The following is a 19,068-nucleotide window of genomic DNA, read 5'->3' as shown; positions in this document are numbered from 1 at the left end:
AAATCCAGCAGCTGAACACATCACGTTCTCTCCACAGAACTGTTTGCAGAAAATAGCCTGTTAAAATTAGACATGTTTGTACTGCTGGGTTTACTAGTGCTTTTGACATTTCAATACGCCAATTAGAACTGACTTTCATTAAGATACAGTAACAGTTAGAGTTATTCAAAATGCTCCAGCCACAGAGCCGATCTATAAGAAATGAAATCAAGCATTTTAGCAGCTCTCGCAACATTTCAAAAAAGTTTTTCAAGCCTTTCTACAACATTTTATTATTAGCATTCATGAAACTAGTTGTGCAATGGAACAAATAGAAACTAAAACGCTCTACAGTAGGTCGTGAGAAAAAGCTGTGAAGTCTTGGAGTTACATAAGCAGTCAGAGATGACCAGGGTTTCTGCTTGATTCAGGGTAAACCACAAAATCAGCCAAACCGTTTCTGCTGAAAGTGAAGTTTTTCTGTTTCAGTCTATTAGGAGAACACTCAAAGTGGTCTGCTGGAATAATCTTTGGATGCGTTGACATGTTAAATAATTTTATTTAAGTGATTCAAGCGATTTTAACAGTAAAGAGCCAGAATTTTTATTCAGCTATTTTCTTCACTCATATAACCACAGACTTCAAGTTTTGACTGATAAAAAGAAAATACTTTTTTCATGAAAAAGAATGTGTTGGGCCTCCGAGTGGCGCAGTGGTAAAGTGCTCGCCTTGTCATCCGGAGATCACAAGTTCGATTCCCGGTGATGCTGTTACCTCTCACAGCCGGAGGTCTGGAGAGAGCTGATTGGCCGAGGGGAGGGATGAGAGGTACTTGTGCTCCCACATTAATCACGGCTCTACAGCCAATCAGGGGCGTCTGTGAGCAGTTCGAAAAGATGCTGTCGGCTGGCGCCACGTGGTTCGGAGGAAACACACCATAGTCTTCGGCTCTTCCAGCTGAATGGTAGTAGTAGCTCTAATGTGGGAGCCCCCTAGTGATGGGGAGGAATTGGACACGACTAAATTAGGAAGAAATTCGGGACACAAATACAAAACACATCATTTATTTTTTTTTTTTAATCATTGCAGTGTGCAAGTAACTGCAGTTCTGTTCGTTAACACAGTCTTTATTAGTCCAAACTCCTGGTTTTTATTTACTCTGATTACAGTGTACAGGAAAAAGCATCCATGGAATATATTTCGAAGGATTTAAACTCTTTAATGAACTGCCCTGATTTATGGCTGCACATTAGGCAAAAAAAGTTTACACCAGCTGCTAAGCTACATCACTCAATGCAGCTTTTTAGTGGTAAAGTCCAACAAGGGAAAGCTTTCCTCTGTTTTTGTGAACAATGTTGATGAAATTGTGGTGTAACCTCCAGCAATAAGGGCATTTAGTGAATGGATCAGGCCTCCAAATGGGTGGGTACAGGGCCGTATAGCTTCTGACCGAAAGACAAAAGATACAAAAGACAGACAATGAGAGAAAATGCTTGGTAAATAAGGGCCAGAAGTCAATGCTGTGACTTCCTAATTCTCTCCCTGGTGTTTGTGTGGATCTCACTCTGTCACACTCTCGCTCTCACACATATTCACACAATATAAGCTGTGAGCATTATACATGTATTATCTGGGCGTTTTCTAGCATAACCTGCAATCTAAAATACACTCTGGCTATAAAGCTCAAAGTCCGTCTTTTTCCGTATCTCACTTTTTTAACCACAGAAAGATTGAGAAAAACAAAAGGAGAAAACAGGGATACAAACAGAGAACATTATCTGAATTTTTCAAACTGTTGTCAGCCTCTGGACTCTGTTGTCAGAACAGGCTTGTGCCTGTTCTATTCATAATACTTAATAAAAGGTCACAGTAATTAGCATGCTTTTACCTCGCGCATCCCCAAGCTCCCACTGCATGCTTATTATTGTGGTCTTCATGGACTAGTTGTAAATGGGCTTGAGCTCTCTCAGTTTGATTATTTGCTGTCTTTTTATTGACAATACATAATTTGTATGTTTTTACAATTTTTACACGTACTAGAGTGGACTTTTAGCTCATAAGGCCCAGAAATTTTTAGAAAACCTCGGTGCATATTTCACCTGCTTTAAACCCAATGAAAAGAGGAACTTTATATTTTAAATGTAAAAGGGTAACCCATTATTATTATTATTATTATTATTGCTGTTTATATATAGGAATTTATTATTACTATTTATTTTCAAAGTTTTTGTCCATAGCATTTGCATTACATATTTAATTCCATTAAATGTAATTTTTATATATTTTTATTTTATTTGTAACAAACTTTGTGACTTTTAACAGTTGTCATTGTTACAAAGCTGGTTTACAGAATAAAAAAAATGGAAATAATAAAAAAATATAAGGTATATATAAATCATAATTATAATGAGTTTTTTGCTCTAAAGAAAGCTTTAGAGAAACGAGACTCCATGGGGAACCTGTCCTCATTTGTGTGATATCAGATCGTATGAATTCAAATCAGTCTGTGATATATCTTTGTGCTATTAAGACTGAAAGTTCAGTAAAATGGGAAAGGTGTTTAAGTTGATATGAAGTCTGCTGTACACTTCCTGGCTTTCACTGTTCGGGTCCAGATTTTTTTTCACACCTAAACTATTTAGTGACTCTAGTCACAAGCCATCACAGAAACACTGCCTGCATCAGAGTCCAAGGTCAACTTCATTGTCATTGAATGGAAACGTCCTGAGTCACCACAAATATCCTAAACAGACCATATGGGGCCATACTCAGCAGCAGCCAGAGGCTTCATGAATGTAAAAGTAGTAATAATGAACAGAATTAGTAGTTCTACTAGCCACTGCTCCTTAGGGTAATTTACCAGAAACTCAAGTGTTTATTTCATAACCTCTAGCTGTTTATATCTGGTAATAGTAATAGTTTTGTATTACTTTGTGTTAAGAAAAAGAAACCAGCTAAAGGGAAAAGAATACACAGAATGTATTTTTATAATGCTCATTATTTATATAGTTCATGGGCACAGTAAAAAATCCAAGACTAGTTTCTGAAAGTTTTTTTTTTATTCTTACTCACTGGCAAAACTCACTCTGACTCACCTTCTATACCGCTTTTATCCTGTATACAGGGTGGCGGGTGGACTGGAGTCTATCCCATGAGACTTACTGTAGGGCACGAGGCAGGGTACACCCTGGACAGGGCACACACACATATACTACCGTTCAAAAGTTTGGCGTCACTTGCTAACTCCGTGATGGTTCCTGATTTTTATTTCTTTCCACATTGTAAAGGAATGCTAAAGGCATCCAAAAAATGCATTAATCTCCTTTGAACAGTTGATATTTATATGTTTCTGCTACTTCTGCTCTGTAAAGACTTTATAACGCCTCTAATCTAAGTTGCTGTTAATTGGTCATTTTTCAGGCTGATAACTCTAAATGAATTTCTCGTCCGCGACAGAGGTAGGTTTTGGTTTTGCCCTCCTGGGATGGCCTTCATGAGAGCCAGTTTCATTATGGTGCTTGACGGATTTTACAAATGCACTTGACAATACTGTTCTTGCAATAAATATTACAGAAAGGCTGACCTCTGTGTCTTAAAATAACAACTTACCTTTTTTTTTTCTTGTTGTTACGTAATTACCTAATTCCATATGTGTTATTTTATAGTTTTGAAATCCCCAGTATTGTTGTAGAATGTAGAAAATAAATCACTAAACAAAAACAAAGAAATCTGCAAGTGACCCCAAACTTTTGAACGGTAGTGTACACACGCTCATTCACACACTACAGGCAATTTTGGAACACCAATTAGCCTAAACTATATGTCTTCGGACTGTGGGATGAAACCGGAGTACCCAGAGGAAACCCACCAAGCACAGGGAGAACACGCAAACTCCATGCACACAGACCCCGAGGCAGGAATCCAACCCGAACTCTGGAGGTGCAAGGCGACAGTGCTAACCACTAAGCCACCAGGCCACTGGCACACTTAAGCATGTTTATGATGCTGGGAAGGTTGCCAGGTCTTTAAAACTACTTTTAAACTTTTGTGTCATGATCATTGCTCTGAATTTAACAAAACTGGACTAAAATAAAGTGAAATCTTGTTTGTTTTTGTTTTTGTGTTGCAGCATCCATGGTTACAGAGAGTGGAAAAAAAGGTTGTCTAAAGCTGAAAGTTTTTGTCAGACCAGCAAGTAAGTCTCCTCAGTTATATAATGTACTATTTACTTTCTGTATTTCTGACAGCTGCTTTCCCTGATTTTTCACAGCATTGTTTCTTTTTCGAGCTAGAGCAATACTTTTTATGTAATGACAGTTCCTTTAATCTCTATGGGCTTCTTTTCACAAGCTTTTCTGTGGTGGGCTGTGAGATACATCTTAGGGTTGCTTAAATGTGTATGGCTTATAATATTTTTCTTACCTCTTGTTTTCTAGACAGCTGCGTGAAAATCATAGGTGTTCACGATCGAGTGTTTGACGTTAATGACAAAGTAGACAATTCATTAGAACCAAGAGGTCAGTATGGCTTGGACTGTCTTTCTCTTTCTGTCTCTTGGATTGCCTTTTTTTTCTTTTTCCTTGTCACTGCAGCTCTGCTCTGTCCCTTTTCAAAATGAATTACATTGCACTGCATGCGGAGCCACTGTTGCTGACTTGATGGTGTATTTCTTAGTTATAAACAATGTACGTTTGTAACAATTTTTATATAAATAATTAGTGTATTTTAATTATTTAAATAACATTTTATATATATATATATATATATATATATATATATATATATATATATATATATATATATTACAATCCCATCTTTATACACAACCAATGGGTAATTATCTTCAAAAGTCTTAGAAATTACTAAGTACGTTAAGATTAGTCCAACAAATGTGTTTTACAAATTATTATGTAGATTACATGACACCATTAACATCATAGCAGACATCAGGCGGTAATATTGTATATTACATTTTATTGTTTACAATATGCATGCTTTAAGCCAGGCTGAGAAACCAAAAAAAAAATTTGACCTGTGAATACATAATACTGTACATGCACAAGATTATTGATTATTTAATGCCTCAAAGTGAAAATGTTTCAGCATCTCATGGAAGCCTCAGGGAATTTACTATCATTATGAAAAATGAATAAAAAACCTTCTTAATGATAGTATTTCAACTATGTTAGACACTTCTTGCTTTCTTGTAAATGTGAATACCGCAAGGACATGTGGTACCATTAACCATGCACATCTATTGCCATTTTCTTTTCTTTTTCCTTTGCAGTAGTACAACAAATTTAAGAGACCCAGTCTTAGCACTCAGTATGTGTAAAACATAAACAGTCATATACTGAAGTCAGGATATTAATGCCACTGTGATTGATGATACTGGCATAACTTACAAGCTGAACAGGGTTTCAGAGTGCACATTTGCCCAAACGATACACACATCCTTTTTGTGTTTGTGTCAACATGGAGCCATTGATTTATTAGTCTAGGTACCTAGGGAGTGTGTGGAGGAGCTGCCTGCCTGTCTGATGATCTCTCAAGTGAACCAGTCAGCGAACCCCTCCATCTGCACCAGCATATTTGTCTCCTTTTGTTCTACACCTGTTGCTATTGTCTTCTTACATTCCCTTATGGAGCACTGCTCCTCCTCAAGTCTTTCTGCTTTATAGAAGCATCACAGGCTTTCATCATAGTTTTTTCTTTCTTTTTACTATCCTTTTGAGCTGATGAACATCATGCATGTATAAAATATATAAAAAATAATATTAACTCTTATAATCAGCTCCAAACTGGTATTTTTTGCCTAAAAAAGTAAGAAATTGTAGAAAGATGTGCATCTAAAAGCATTTAGACAAACCTTTGGAATAATTGTTATACATGAATAGAGAGATGAACTGGAATATAATAATATATAAGTTAGTTTCAAAAATCTCGGTAAACAAACCTTTGGAATAATTGTTATACATGAATAGAGAGATGAACTGGAATATAATAATATATAAGTTAGTTTCAAAAATCTCGGTAAAAGATGGACATTATAATGAACCCAAGCACAATCCAAAATACTCGGGCATCTCCTGACTTGAATCTTATTTAAGAGCTATGGATAATTTTAAAATTGCAATGATTGACCCGTGTTACATTTGAGAATTAAAGAATTGGAAAATGAATAGGCTTAAATTAAAACAATGCAACAAAAAGCTAACTATTTTCCTACCTTATGAATTAAATCTGTAATTGCTAACACTTTGTAATAGCATCCTAATGTTGTTAATTTCTGGAATCTGAATAGAGTCAAACCTTGGATAGCAAGCATAATTCATTCCAGAAGCGTGCTTGTATATGAAAGTGAATTTTCTCCATAAGAAATAATGGAAACTCCAATGATTCGTTTCACAACCCAAAAATATTTATTTAAAAATAATTAATACAAAATGTAAAGTAAAAATAAAACAAATTAACCCGCACTTTACCCACTAACAAAAACATCTGTCTATAAACTGCTTTAACAAGGGACATCTCTATTGACAATTGCTTTTGCCTTATTTTAAATAGTTTGCAGAAAAGTGACAAAAAGCTAACAGCTGTTTTACTTATAGTACAGTTCAAAAGTCTTGTGCATTTAAAAAAATATGGCATAAGCAAAAGATGCTTTTGAAAACATTTCTGCATAAAAAGACTTCTGTAAGGGCAATAAAGAGTAATAAAATAAACATTTAATATTTGGAGTGAAAACTCATTGCTTAAAATCAGGGGTTTGATTTGTGCAGTTTTAGTTTTTAAGGAAATAGCTGTTAGGTTTTATTGAGTGTGCTGGAGAATATGAGTTTTTCTGGTAACTCACTCGCTCCTTTCTATTTTTATGCAAATCCCAGGAGCGTACATTAGATTCAGATTTTCAATCTGAAAACTGTCTTGTACTATATTATTTTCTTCACAGCCATGCATACATTCTTCTTTAATGTTATTTATTTATACATTTTTAAAGTATATATAGAAATACTTAAATGATTTTGTACATAATTATGCAGACATGATAACTGTATATACCGAAATTGGTACAGCATATAATATATGGTGCCTAAGACTTTTACACGGTACTGTATATACATTTAGGAAGTTAAATAGCAAATGTCAAAATAACAGGTTTTCTCCCTTGCTATAAATAATCAAGAGGAAGATTGCTACAGTAAGTTATGTTCTCAATATACGTTTAGTGTAACTAAGTAGCCAGTACATAAAGTACAACACAATGAATTACCACACAGGAACATCCCACATGTCTTAATTTTAAGAAATTGTGAACTATTTCGTTAAACAGTTTTTCTTGCATTTTAATGTACTGTAGGGTTTATTCTGCACTGGAGCTCTAAGCACTTTTCTTTATCTCATTTACAGATGACACCAGTCACGAATCAGCCGAACCGTCTCGGAGTGATACATCTAATTCAGGGCATCGGCCCCTGCTCGCAATCCCACTGATGGCTTTCCTGCTATTCTGCATTTCTGCACTTCTCACCTTATAGCCCTGTATGTCCTACCTGCAGACAAGTCCCAGCAGCCCCTACTGCTCCTTGCCCCAGCAGCCACAAGGCTTGTATTGGCAAGAGCTCCAGGCCACAGGATTCTTCTGAGACTCTCCAGGAGCACTACATTTGGCCCTTTATTCAAATATTTAAGTGGTCCTTTATCAAGAAGAAAAGATTGATTAGTAGTGTGAGGGAGAAAAGCTAATCTGGCCTTTAGTAAAATCAGCGGAGACCTCAATCAAGTTGTAACATCACACAGGATCCATCCCAAGTAGCCAAGTTTGAAAAACTGTGGTTATAAGTGTTTTCCTAATTAAAATAAACATGTATAAATGTCTACATAAAGGGTGTTCCCTGGTACAGATTTATGAGACATTGAAGGTCTATTTGTTTGCTCCTGTCGACTTTTTTTTTCGTACCCCATAAAATGTGCAAGGATCAACAGATTGTCAAAATCTAAATTTGACTAAAACTGTGTATGACCAGATGTCTGGAAGTCTGGCGATTGTGCTCAAAGAGGAAATGGCTATGTATGTTTATTATTTGACATGATGTTGGATTAAAAAGGAGGGAGAGGTAAAACATCAATTCTCTGCGAACAAGGGACTTATCTTAGTAGACCACAGCAGTACAACCGTGCTTTTGTATTTTGTAGGATAAACCTACTTCAGCATAAATAACTCTATTTTTCCTGTTGGCTTTTATCTATTGATATTGAATAGCAACATTAACAAATCATTACTCCTGGTCATGATGACTGTGAGTGTGCAGCTCTGTATATACAGCACCTCAAGAGCCTGCACATGGTTGACATTATTTCTCCCTAATTTTCTGGATGGAAATATTAGCATCTCTTAGAGTCAGCTTTGCAAATAAGATCCAGAGCTAGGTCAAATGTATTTAAAACTGAAGAAGCATTTTATTTTCAGCTGCACTGAAATGCCCATTAACCCGTGGAAAGTGCCCACATATTCTTCTATAGCATTAACATTAACTTTGACACCAAATTTCTTTGAGCCTTCTCCTTGCCTTTGCATGGCAGCCTTAGATATGAAATGTGCTTTCGCCAGGCCTGTACCAGGGAGGCTGACGCTTGAGTGAGACCAGAGAGTGTCAAGTTACACCACTAACTATTTCCAGTTTTAAGAAACCCTTTAATGAGGGTTCGAGCTGGCTGGCATGCAGAGCCTATGCTGTCTGTATTTGTGGTATTGAAACTAGAAGGTTAATTGCATGGACAGTGCTAAGGTGACTCAGATGTCACTGGGACTTTTTAGCCTTGGGGTGAGAACATAAACTAAAACTAAGAAGGTGTCGTGGTGAAGGCATGGGGAATTAGGTAGTTGGCACAATAAACAATGGTTGGAACTTTTGAAATGGTCTGTGTGGTGTGATTGTTTCTGCTTTTTAATGCTCAATAGGCCTGTTTTTTCCCTTTACATTTCCTTTCTGGGGTGCTGGAGAGGAGGTGCATTCCTGTTAAAATTGTAACTGTTTGTGCGGAAAGACCACTCGGGGTGTTAAACCAATATAGATGAGAAAAAAAATGCCACCACATGTGCTTAATTTCATTATCCAAATCTAAAACTATGGAAGCCTTTGAAACTCTAATTGAATAGTATTTGTATACCTTTTATTTATACTCTTGATTATAATGCATATCATACTTTATACACACTTTAAACCAGGAATTAAGGCGCAATTACATGGATACTGTGTATCCTAAAGTAGTCAAGATGTCATTAAACAACAGCAGAAAGCATCTCCCGTCACAATTATTATTATTATTATTATTATTACTATTATTATTATTATTATTATTGATATGTGAGAGTTGTTGTATATAGTGTTTGATATGGAGGTATTCATTTGATTAAATTTTTTCTAAAAAAAAAAAAGTAATAAATTGAAAAAAGATTTCTGAAGAGCATACATAACAAACTCAGATCAGCGGAGGAAAACCAACCGGCATCTGGAGCCTTTCATCTTTCACATGCCTGTATTTCAGATCTCCTCCCAACGTCACCATCAATTGGAAGATTTAGTCAGAGAGCAGTGGCAGATTGTGTGTAACTGGATTCAGTGTTTTAGGGTTTCATCGTCTAAGAGCATTTCTTTTTCAGCATTTTTTTTCCGTGACGAACGTGTCAGTTTCATTATGTGGCATGCGCATGTACTTGACAATGAAAAACACATTTAAAAAAAGTGTTGTTTTTGCTTGTTTTCCCCTCGTTTTGTTTTTTTGTATGTCAGTGACATAAAACAAATGTTTCACTTAAAGTTTTGTCCATTGAAATAGGAGCATTGCACAGATGAGTAGATTTGGCCACACTACCCAGCAGGACAAAGGAGGACTATATATACCACTGGTATGGACTGGCATGAAGCATACAGGGATACAGCAGAGTTATGTTTGCTTTTTTTGCTTTCTTCTTATAGGGAGAATCTGTCCTTCATTAAATAATTTATTTAAACAATGGATTCATATTATTACACAATAACGCAACACCTGCGATGCTTGCCCTTTTTTCTCTTTTTGTGAGCTGCAGCCACTTTTGGTTGTCAATGAGGTGGCCTTTCCTGCCGTAGTCCTTAAATCCTTTAAATGCCAAGACCAATGTTTGTACCATCCAATCATTGGCAACTTTGTTCTGATTTTTAGGTATTATTTTAGTTTTTTGTTTATCCAACCCTTAAAGAATTTTCTCATATTCCGGGGATAACTCATTTGTACATATACTGTATATCAAACGGCCCATGTGCTCCTGTTTTAGTTTTTGTTAATTTTCTTTTCTGTGATTCTCATTTTTCTTTCACATCTCTTGGTGCTGTGTTTGATCAGCTTTCACCACTGTACAAACAGGAACAGAATTTTGAAACAAATAATAATAAAAAAAGGTCTGTATTTGTATATACATGTGTCTGAGCAACTATGAATAATAATTAAAGAAAAAACACATTGCCTTGTTGTTCTGTTGAATGCGTGTTTGCACTTTTAACAACAAATAATTTAAAGACAGTGTAATTGGTTAGAACAGAACAATATGTGTATTAAAGCTTATCATTTTATTGTTGTTCCTTTCGAACGTTACAAAGTTTGACAGAATTTTTTTTTTTTTATTAAAGCAGTTGGAGTTAGCATACAAGTACAGTCTACTTATTTATTATTTATTATTATAATCTTTAAACTTGTTCACCCTAAAAAAAAACTTTAAAATTTAAAAATAAATTTACTCTTGTTAGATCAATTAAAACAAGGATGATGTTTAAATATGCAGAAAAATGTCAAGAGTGTTAATTAAACTTTGGCCCCAATGAGATTTTAAATGAAGTAATACAACAGCTATTTTTGTATTTCTGAATAATCTGATTGGATAGGAGCTATTCAACAAATGGTGATAATACAGCATAATACCACTGGGATGTTTAACTTTATCACTTTGCATCATCATGCAGTCGGCAGTACTGGAAATAGGCCAAAACTCACATTCAAAAACCACAGTAGCAATAAGAATTTCCATCTATCCATCTTGGTTGGCACTACCACCTCTGTAGTCTAACTATGGACCATGGAGGCCATTGTATTTATTCCCATTTGCACATCCGGTCAAAATTTACACACACTCACACACTACGGGAACGCCAATTAGCCTAATCTGCATATTTTTGGACTGTGGGAGGAAACAGGAGAACCCGGAGAACTCCATGCACACAGATCCGACGCGGGAATCAAACCCACGAGGTGCAATGTCACATTGCTAACCACTAAGCCACTGTGCCGCCAGTAAGAATTTAAAGCTACTTTTAAGTGTTGTTTGCTAACCATTGTTTGCTAACTGTTGGTCACCTGCTCAATGTTAATTCTACCAGTCGCAGAAGGATGTGTTGGCGGAGCAAATTAAATGATTAAATAAACAAACAAACAAATCATCATCTGTTGATAATAAATGATGTTTATAGAACTGTTGTATAAATAATTTTAGTGTCTGTATGTCTGTCCAGCCGATTTTGTCACAGCAACACACAAAACTGGCTAGAGAGAATTTAGGGAAACTTTGCTAGTGCGCCATACATTGAGTAGAAGGGACGTTATGAGCAATCTTGATGAATGAGATTCAAAAAACCAAGCCACTAAAATGATCCAAACGTCCCATCACTAGAATATAGCACTTTTGCCCTCGAAGTGGGCAGGGCTATAAGCATCATTCAACAGAGCCAAACAAGACGATAGTTTATGGTAAATACACAGAGTAAGGGGAAGACACAGAAACGATTGTAATCCCCCAAGGCGGAAAAATCTTTTAGATAACACAAATAAACGCGCAACACAACATGGCGTACTCCAATAAAAGGTATGTAACTTTTCAAAACTGAACCTTCAAAGATGTATGGACAGATCATTGTATGTTCATTCTTCCTGTGGTAAGTTTAAAAAAAAAGTTTGTTTCATACTGTATATTCCAAAAACCATGGTGATAACCTGAAATACCATCACTGATTACATTAAAGCTGACCAGCTTATTTTTAGCCTTTTAACTATTTCTACAAACTCTTTACCCATCAACGATGGGTACTAACACTAGTGCTCCTATATGTTAATTTATATTTTATTGTTTTTTACTGGGAACTTTTACATACTGCACTCGGGCAGGGCATGTCTAATGAAATACTGATGATCTATGCTCAGTGGTGTCAAAAGTATTCACATTCATTACTTGAGTAGAAGTGTAAATGCTAGGGTTTAAAAAGACTTCTTTAGAAATTGAAGTATCAACTCAAGCTTTTTACTCAAGTAAAAGTGTAAAAGTACTGGTTTCAAAACTACTTAAAGTATAAAAGTAAAAGTAACGTAGGGAGGGCGGGAAGCATTAAGGATAAAAGCTTAGGCTGTGCCTACAGTATATACTGCACTAACACCTCATAAAAAAAAAGAAAAATGTGTTGTTGTTTTTTTGTTGTATTTATATATATATATATATATATATATATATATATATATATATATATATATATATATTATATATATGACATCTTCGTCTACTTATCACAACCTTATCAACTGAACATGCTATTTTATTCAAACTTCCTTGATGGAGTGTGTGATGTTACGTCATGTTCAGGTGCAATGGATCGCGTACTAACCAATAGGGTGTCGGAATGGTATGTTTATACTTATACTTATTTATCCGGATGTTTTTTGTTTGTTTGTTTTTTGAATGACAAGCTGAAATTAAATAGGAGTAACGAGGCTATTTTTTAAATGTAAGGAGTAGAAAGTACAGATAATTGCGTGAAAATGTAAGGAGTAGAAGTAAAAAGTCGGCTGAAAAATAAGTAAGGTAACAAAGTATTTGTACTTCGCTACTTGACACCTCTGTCTTTGCTTGTGACCTTTCTCCATGTACAATAATGCAAACCAGCTATACAGTATGTTGGACACCATTTGCTTTTTTGACAGTCAAGCCCATCATTACATTATGTGAAGCCATCTTAATTGTCATTATACACCAAGTGAGCATTCAGATATGACTATCACTATCAGTGGAGCAGTACATTCATACAATCAGTATATTCAACCTGCAATACTTCTACAAACAATTCACTGCAAAATGTTAGTGACAGATGGTCATGGTATTAGATTGGATGAATTTAATTTGTAATTGTAATCATGTGCACGCAACACACAATCCTAAAGGGAGAAAGACATGCAGCTGCATTACTGATTTCTTATTTTATGGACGAGTTTCAAGTCTGTAATGCTTTACTGGCTTCATGCTGCGTTTCCACCGAATACTAAATATTGTAAACATAGAAGCTGTACCCCTTATTTAGGATAGATAGTAGATAATAGATATCTAGCTAATAGATACTGTGGCTAGACAGACAGGCAAATCTGTAAAACCTATGGTTCTGTTGTCAGGCTAGGGTGGCAAGAAAAACCCTCTGGGTTGACGAGATGAAGAATGGAAATACATAGACTCAAAAGAACGCTTCCTCATCTGGGAGGCACCGGACAGTGTGATTAAAATTATAGCTTTCTTGTTTCCAGACATCTATCAGCACTATTCTAAATGTAAATGTGTGTGACAGAATGTTTCAGAGTTGATTTTGTGAGTACTAGATGATCAGGGCCCTTATGTGTAATCATGTGCAATGTCATATACACCAACTTTCATGGCATGTATAAAAAGTCAACTTAACATTAGACTATGCTACTGTGCTTGCGTAATAGAATGTGACTAAAATATTCAAATTCCATGAATCAAACTTGTAGACTAAATAGCCACTGAAGAATTTTTTTTTTTTTTTTTTTTTTACATGACTGCATTACTTAATAATCATGATATAGTCCGTGAAATAGTTCACAATGTGATTTGGATGTGTGAATACTTTTAATATTATAAACATTAAATTAATTAGAGAGATAATACCAAAACACAGTAGACACATGATTGAATGCTGGTGCCTAAGAGTTGAAACCTACAATATAATACACTAAAAGTTTTTATTTTTTAGTAGGAAAAGTTCACAATAAAATAATGATGGAAAGTAAACTACATAAATAAGCCAGTAACATAGATGTCTATTTAGAATTTTAAGACACTTTGCATTATAGGATTTATATTTCCTGTATATGCCTAGAAGCACAACTGCTTTACAGTATGTACCAGAGACATGAGATACATGTGTTGCATTTATTTATGCAGCATTTAATATTTATACAGTGATTATCAATAACATTAACACCATATAACATTAAAGCATTAAAATTGATTATCAACTATATACCAATAAACCGGTGACAGTGTCATGGGCACCCAAGGCATTTATACCTTTGGGAAGCAACGGCTAACTCACTGACACTGTGCCCAGTGGAATGTGTGGACAAATAAGGCCAATCTCTAGGGGCTCCGACTCAAATCTACAGCAAAGGATCTGCTGCCAAGGTCATGGTGCCAGACACGATAACACATCCCCAGAGGTCTTGTGGAGTTATGCTTTGAGGGGTTAGAGCCACTCCAGTGGCACAAAGGGAACCTACACAAAACTGGGTATAATTGTATGCACTGTAATTTTATGGCTGATCAGTGTCTGTTTAGAAAAAGAGCTGAAAGCATTTAAAACACTAATGACCACTTTTTAATTTGAACAGCGAAAAAGATTTGTTATTGTGGCAAGCCAGTTATCTACTGTACCATGCGGTCCATAACCGGAAGATATAATATTTACTGTCATTTACATTCAGTGCTGGGCTTCTACTACCAGGATGTGTAATTTCATTCTTTGATTCACACATTATTCAAGAAGCTCACAAATACTCACAACTCACATTTACCACACTGGTAACTTGTTTTCCCAGGGGAGACAAATAAGGTACTGAAATCTTCCCCTTTTTTTACCCAACAGCTCAAATAATTATTTTAAATAAACCTAAAGTAAATGTTTGTTTTTCCTTAAAATCTTTGTGATCTTTAATCTTTCTGAGCTTTGTGATACACATGTGCTAATCTCTAGTTGCCTGTTGTTTGGTTTTAAAATATAATGCAATGCCATCCAGAAAGGTATAGAAAGTACTGTATATTTAAGTATATTGTCAAAGTCACTCAAATACTAAAGCTTGCCCAATATTTCCGCTGTCAACACATCAACTTCAGGGTAAAAGGCTCACTTGCTGCCTTATATATCGTATCCATTTCTAGACTGCTTGGTCAGAGCAACTCCAAAACTTCAGCTCTTAAGGGATGTTCCCAGTCTGACCAAACGTTGTCCAAAAGAGGAAAACTGGAGCTCTCTCAACAGGGTTATGTGTGGCCAAGGCTCACAGATGCACGTGGAGAGTGAACCCTGGCCCATGCAGTCCGACCCATCAGAAAAGCTACTGTTTCTCAAATTGATGAAAACGTTAATGCTGGTTCTGCTAAAAAGGGGTCAGAACACACAAGTCATTACTCTTTTGGTGGCAAAAGACGGGGAACCTACTAAAAATCAGGTGGGTAGAGATAATGTTATGGCTGATTGGTGTATAGTACAGGTTTCATATTTATTTTATTACTGATAATGCTTTTGTCCCACTTAAGGTTTCATATTTCTTATTGGGAAATTCTTTTTTTCTCCTCAATGAAACAATGAAAAATGAAGAAAAGATGGAATATTTGGACAAATTGATCAAGCAGAAATCAAATAAACATTCCACAGAGATGACTCTGTCTCCACTAATATCTGGTAAATATAAATTCTGGCAGAGCTTTTTGACAAATGAGCCAATTGTATAGATTTAGTACATCTCCAAAATCCTACCCAAAAAGTTAAGTCAGATAAAATCACTGCTTTTATTTTTATTATCATTATTATTATCATTATCATTATTATTATTATTATTAGTAGTAGTAGTAGTAGTAGTAGTAGTAGTGCTTTTTTTGTAATTAATTCTTTTTATATGCCAATTTTTCATTATTGTTATTACCTTTAAGCTGATTATGTATGTGTGCACCTTAAATTAATAGCTATGTATTCATCAATCTGTTACGTTGGCAATTTAAACCCCAGATTGTGCTGAATACAGTAAATCCCTTACTTAAAACTTCAAGTCAAGCAACAAATGACACGCTGTGATTTTATATTGTGGTTCGTTAGGACTAACAACCACCAGACAATGGACATTTGTTTAATAGGAAATTTTAGCTGAGTGAGTTGACTGCCTCAGCATCTGTTTCTAAGTGGAAGTGGATGAATGAACTGTGTGGGTTCTAATAAGAAACAGTACCGTGTTCTAATCCACAAATGATTATACACAGTTTGTGGGTGCCATTACAAAATGCCTATACCCAAAAAGAAACATTTCAAGGGATTTTTGGTCTCTTGAGCAGCAACACAGAAAAGCATCTAATGATCACATGTTTGCACCCTGATAATGCCACAACTATCCGTAGCCAGGAGTCCGAGGGAGGAGAATTGGCCATACTCTCGAGTGGAGGGTGGCGTACTTGCCTTGACATTAATCACAGTGACAAGAGTCCAATAATGGGCGTGTTTTGAGCCCATGCAACCAGAAGTGGGTGGGTAGCGCTTTCCTCCAAGAGTGTTCCGCTGCCCCCTAATGTTGCATGAGCAACTGTTTAAAAGATGCAGGGGAGAGCCTTTATGGGGTGATGATTGTCAATGACAAATCAGGTAAAAAAACGGGAAAAAGTCTTTCCCTACGATTTGACACTTAAGTTTAAAAATAAAAATAGAATTGCTTTTAGTATTATTCATTTCCAAAATTTGGCTTTTTTAAATCTATGTCATGATTTCAGCCATCAACACCTTCACCAGGTAAACTAAACAACATTGATCACCGCTACAACAGCAAACTGATGACATGATCAGGGCCACCCAAGGCTCATTTATACCTGTGGGGACCTAAGCCCAGGTCCGCACAGGCACAAATAACAAACAAACAAAAAAAAAATCTGGCCTCCAACCTTCCCACATCTCAATCGGATCAAGCACCCAGAAGCCCTGCAGAGCCACGCTCAGCCGACCTACTGTAGTGGCACAAAGAGAACACAAAAGCTAGTTTTTATGTTAATGTTATGGCAAATCGGTGTATTTATTACCAAATTAGTTTATTAGAATAGTTTCCACCCAAGTTATAGTCAAAGTTTTCATGTTCCTATTTTTCGCAACCTTTATTTTGTTTATAATGTTTAAACTCTACTTAAAGAACTTTCTGCACTTGCATTCTGCCTCAACATCCATATAATAATTTTATGAAACATAACAATTACACTATTTCATTTTAACAATAATATCCTTTAGATTTTTTTAACAGAATGAATAATCTTTACTGTATAAATTATCAGCATTTATTATGTTTACATTATAAGCTAAAGTTGAAGATTTTTCTGAGCTTCATTTGTAGATTGTATGAAAACCTTGCTGTGCTAGTCAGCTAGTATTGGCCTTAAACACTAAGCATATGAGACAATGCACTGTGTCAGAATCTGCTTAGTACATATTTCTAAGCAAACATATGCATTTACACATTCTAAGTTACTTAAGAGAATTATAAAATATTATTAACGTATGAAAAGAGCTGACTAGTACATCATACCTAACCCTGCATGACTGGCTATTTTGCTTAGAAATCTATTAGAAAAATATTTTCTGTGTTGCACATACAGGACCTAGAATTTGGCCTTGCTTGTTACCTGATTATTTAATAGCTCATTGGGAAGGAATGATAAGCCAAAAAAAACAAACTTAACTAGCTATCCAACTTAACTGAATAATTAATTAATTTATTTTTTCATTTATCTTCTACACTGTAAAGGTCACCGCGGGACTGGGGCCTCTGACTCAACTGGCATTTTGGGAGCTCCAATTAATATAATCTGCATGTATTTGGACTGTGGGAGGAAACCAGAGTAACCGGAGGAAACCCACCAAGCACAGGAAGAACATGCAAACCCTGGAGGAGTGAGACCATAGTGCTAACCCCTACAACCACCATGATGTGATTTGTTCATTTACCATATTTAAAATTACATACGCTTCCTACTCTAGATTTTAAAGGCTAATATAGAACCAATGATATAATCTACTAAATGATAGGTGTTTCTAAAGAAATGCACAAGCTTAGAGAATCACCTCTGTTAAAGCAGAACATTTTGGTGTTCTGGAGCGCTCAGGTGTGTCTGCATCATGCCAAGAAGTAATGACATTTGTCATGACCTCAGAGAAGCGATTGTTGCTGCTCATCAATCTGGGAAAGGCTAAAAGGCCATCTCCAAACACAGTGAGAAAGATTCTTTACAAATTGAGTGCTGATTCAAACCAAGAACAGACTGTCATGTGACCTTCAGGCCTCTCTAAGCACATGATTTTTTTATGATTACCACACAACCAAAAAAAAAAGAATAACAAAAAGAACAAGCATGGCTTTCATGTAACTAGTGTGACTAGGCTGACCACCGGGTCAGAGAAACTTCCAGTTATTGAGAAAATGATAAACACCACTTTATATATCAGAATATTCTTAAGAGAAATGTGAGCTGAGCGACAATGGGGTTATGTAACATGGCGATGATCCTAAGCATACCAGCAAACTGAAAAAGAAGAGAGAAATGAAGCTGTACATAAACATGTCCTCAAACATCAGCGAAATGAAGCAATGTTGTAAAGAAGTGAGTCAAACTTTCCAGACTAATAAACTCCCACAGAAAACATTTTCCTCAAGTTATTGCGTTAAAATGGTTCTGCAATTATTAAGTGGACTTTTTCACTTCATTTCTGAGTTTGAAATGTTTGTTACATTTTTTAGGACACCAATGATTACATTATGTGTAGCCTTTTTGGTTACCTGAGGTTATTTATGTATTTACTGTATATCAATTGGTTAGGACCACACAAGTGTTGTTTAGGTCTTGATAAAGTTTATTAAAAGATTTAATTCCTTTGGTGATATGAAAATGCAAACAAGAAACCAACAAATAAAGAAAGTGACTCTGATCATGTGAGTTTCTCCTGCTACAGTATTTCTATTCATTTTGTCTGAATCTGGTTC

At 35.7% G+C, this 19,068-nt stretch overlaps 1 protein-coding gene across 3 annotated transcripts in view; it reads left to right on the top strand.

The window, feature by feature from the left end:
- Positions 1–10,477, top strand: part of efna5b (ephrin-A5b) — a 93,021-nt gene extending 82,544 nt beyond the window's left edge. For 2 of the 3 annotated variants that reach the window (XM_053504400.1, XM_053504398.1), the window contains exons 4-6: positions 4,109–4,174; positions 4,416–4,496; positions 7,390–10,477. In XM_053504400.1, coding sequence (XP_053360375.1) covers positions 4,109–4,174; positions 4,416–4,496; positions 7,390–7,517 — 275 coding nt within the window. In that variant the 3' untranslated portion in view covers positions 7,518–10,477. The remainder of the gene's footprint in view (positions 1–4,108; positions 4,175–4,415; positions 4,497–7,389) is intronic. The other variant, XM_053504401.1, reaches the window with a different exon arrangement.
- Positions 10,478–19,068: the final 8,591 nt, after the last annotated feature.

Source organism: Clarias gariepinus, chromosome 9 (genome assembly GCF_024256425.1).
Source record: "Clarias gariepinus isolate MV-2021 ecotype Netherlands chromosome 9, CGAR_prim_01v2, whole genome shotgun sequence".
In the NCBI taxonomy this organism is placed as follows: Eukaryota; Metazoa; Chordata; class Actinopteri; order Siluriformes; family Clariidae; genus Clarias; species Clarias gariepinus.
The sequence above is the reverse complement of the archived record's forward strand: the minus strand, read 5'-3'. Positions and strand labels throughout refer to the sequence as shown.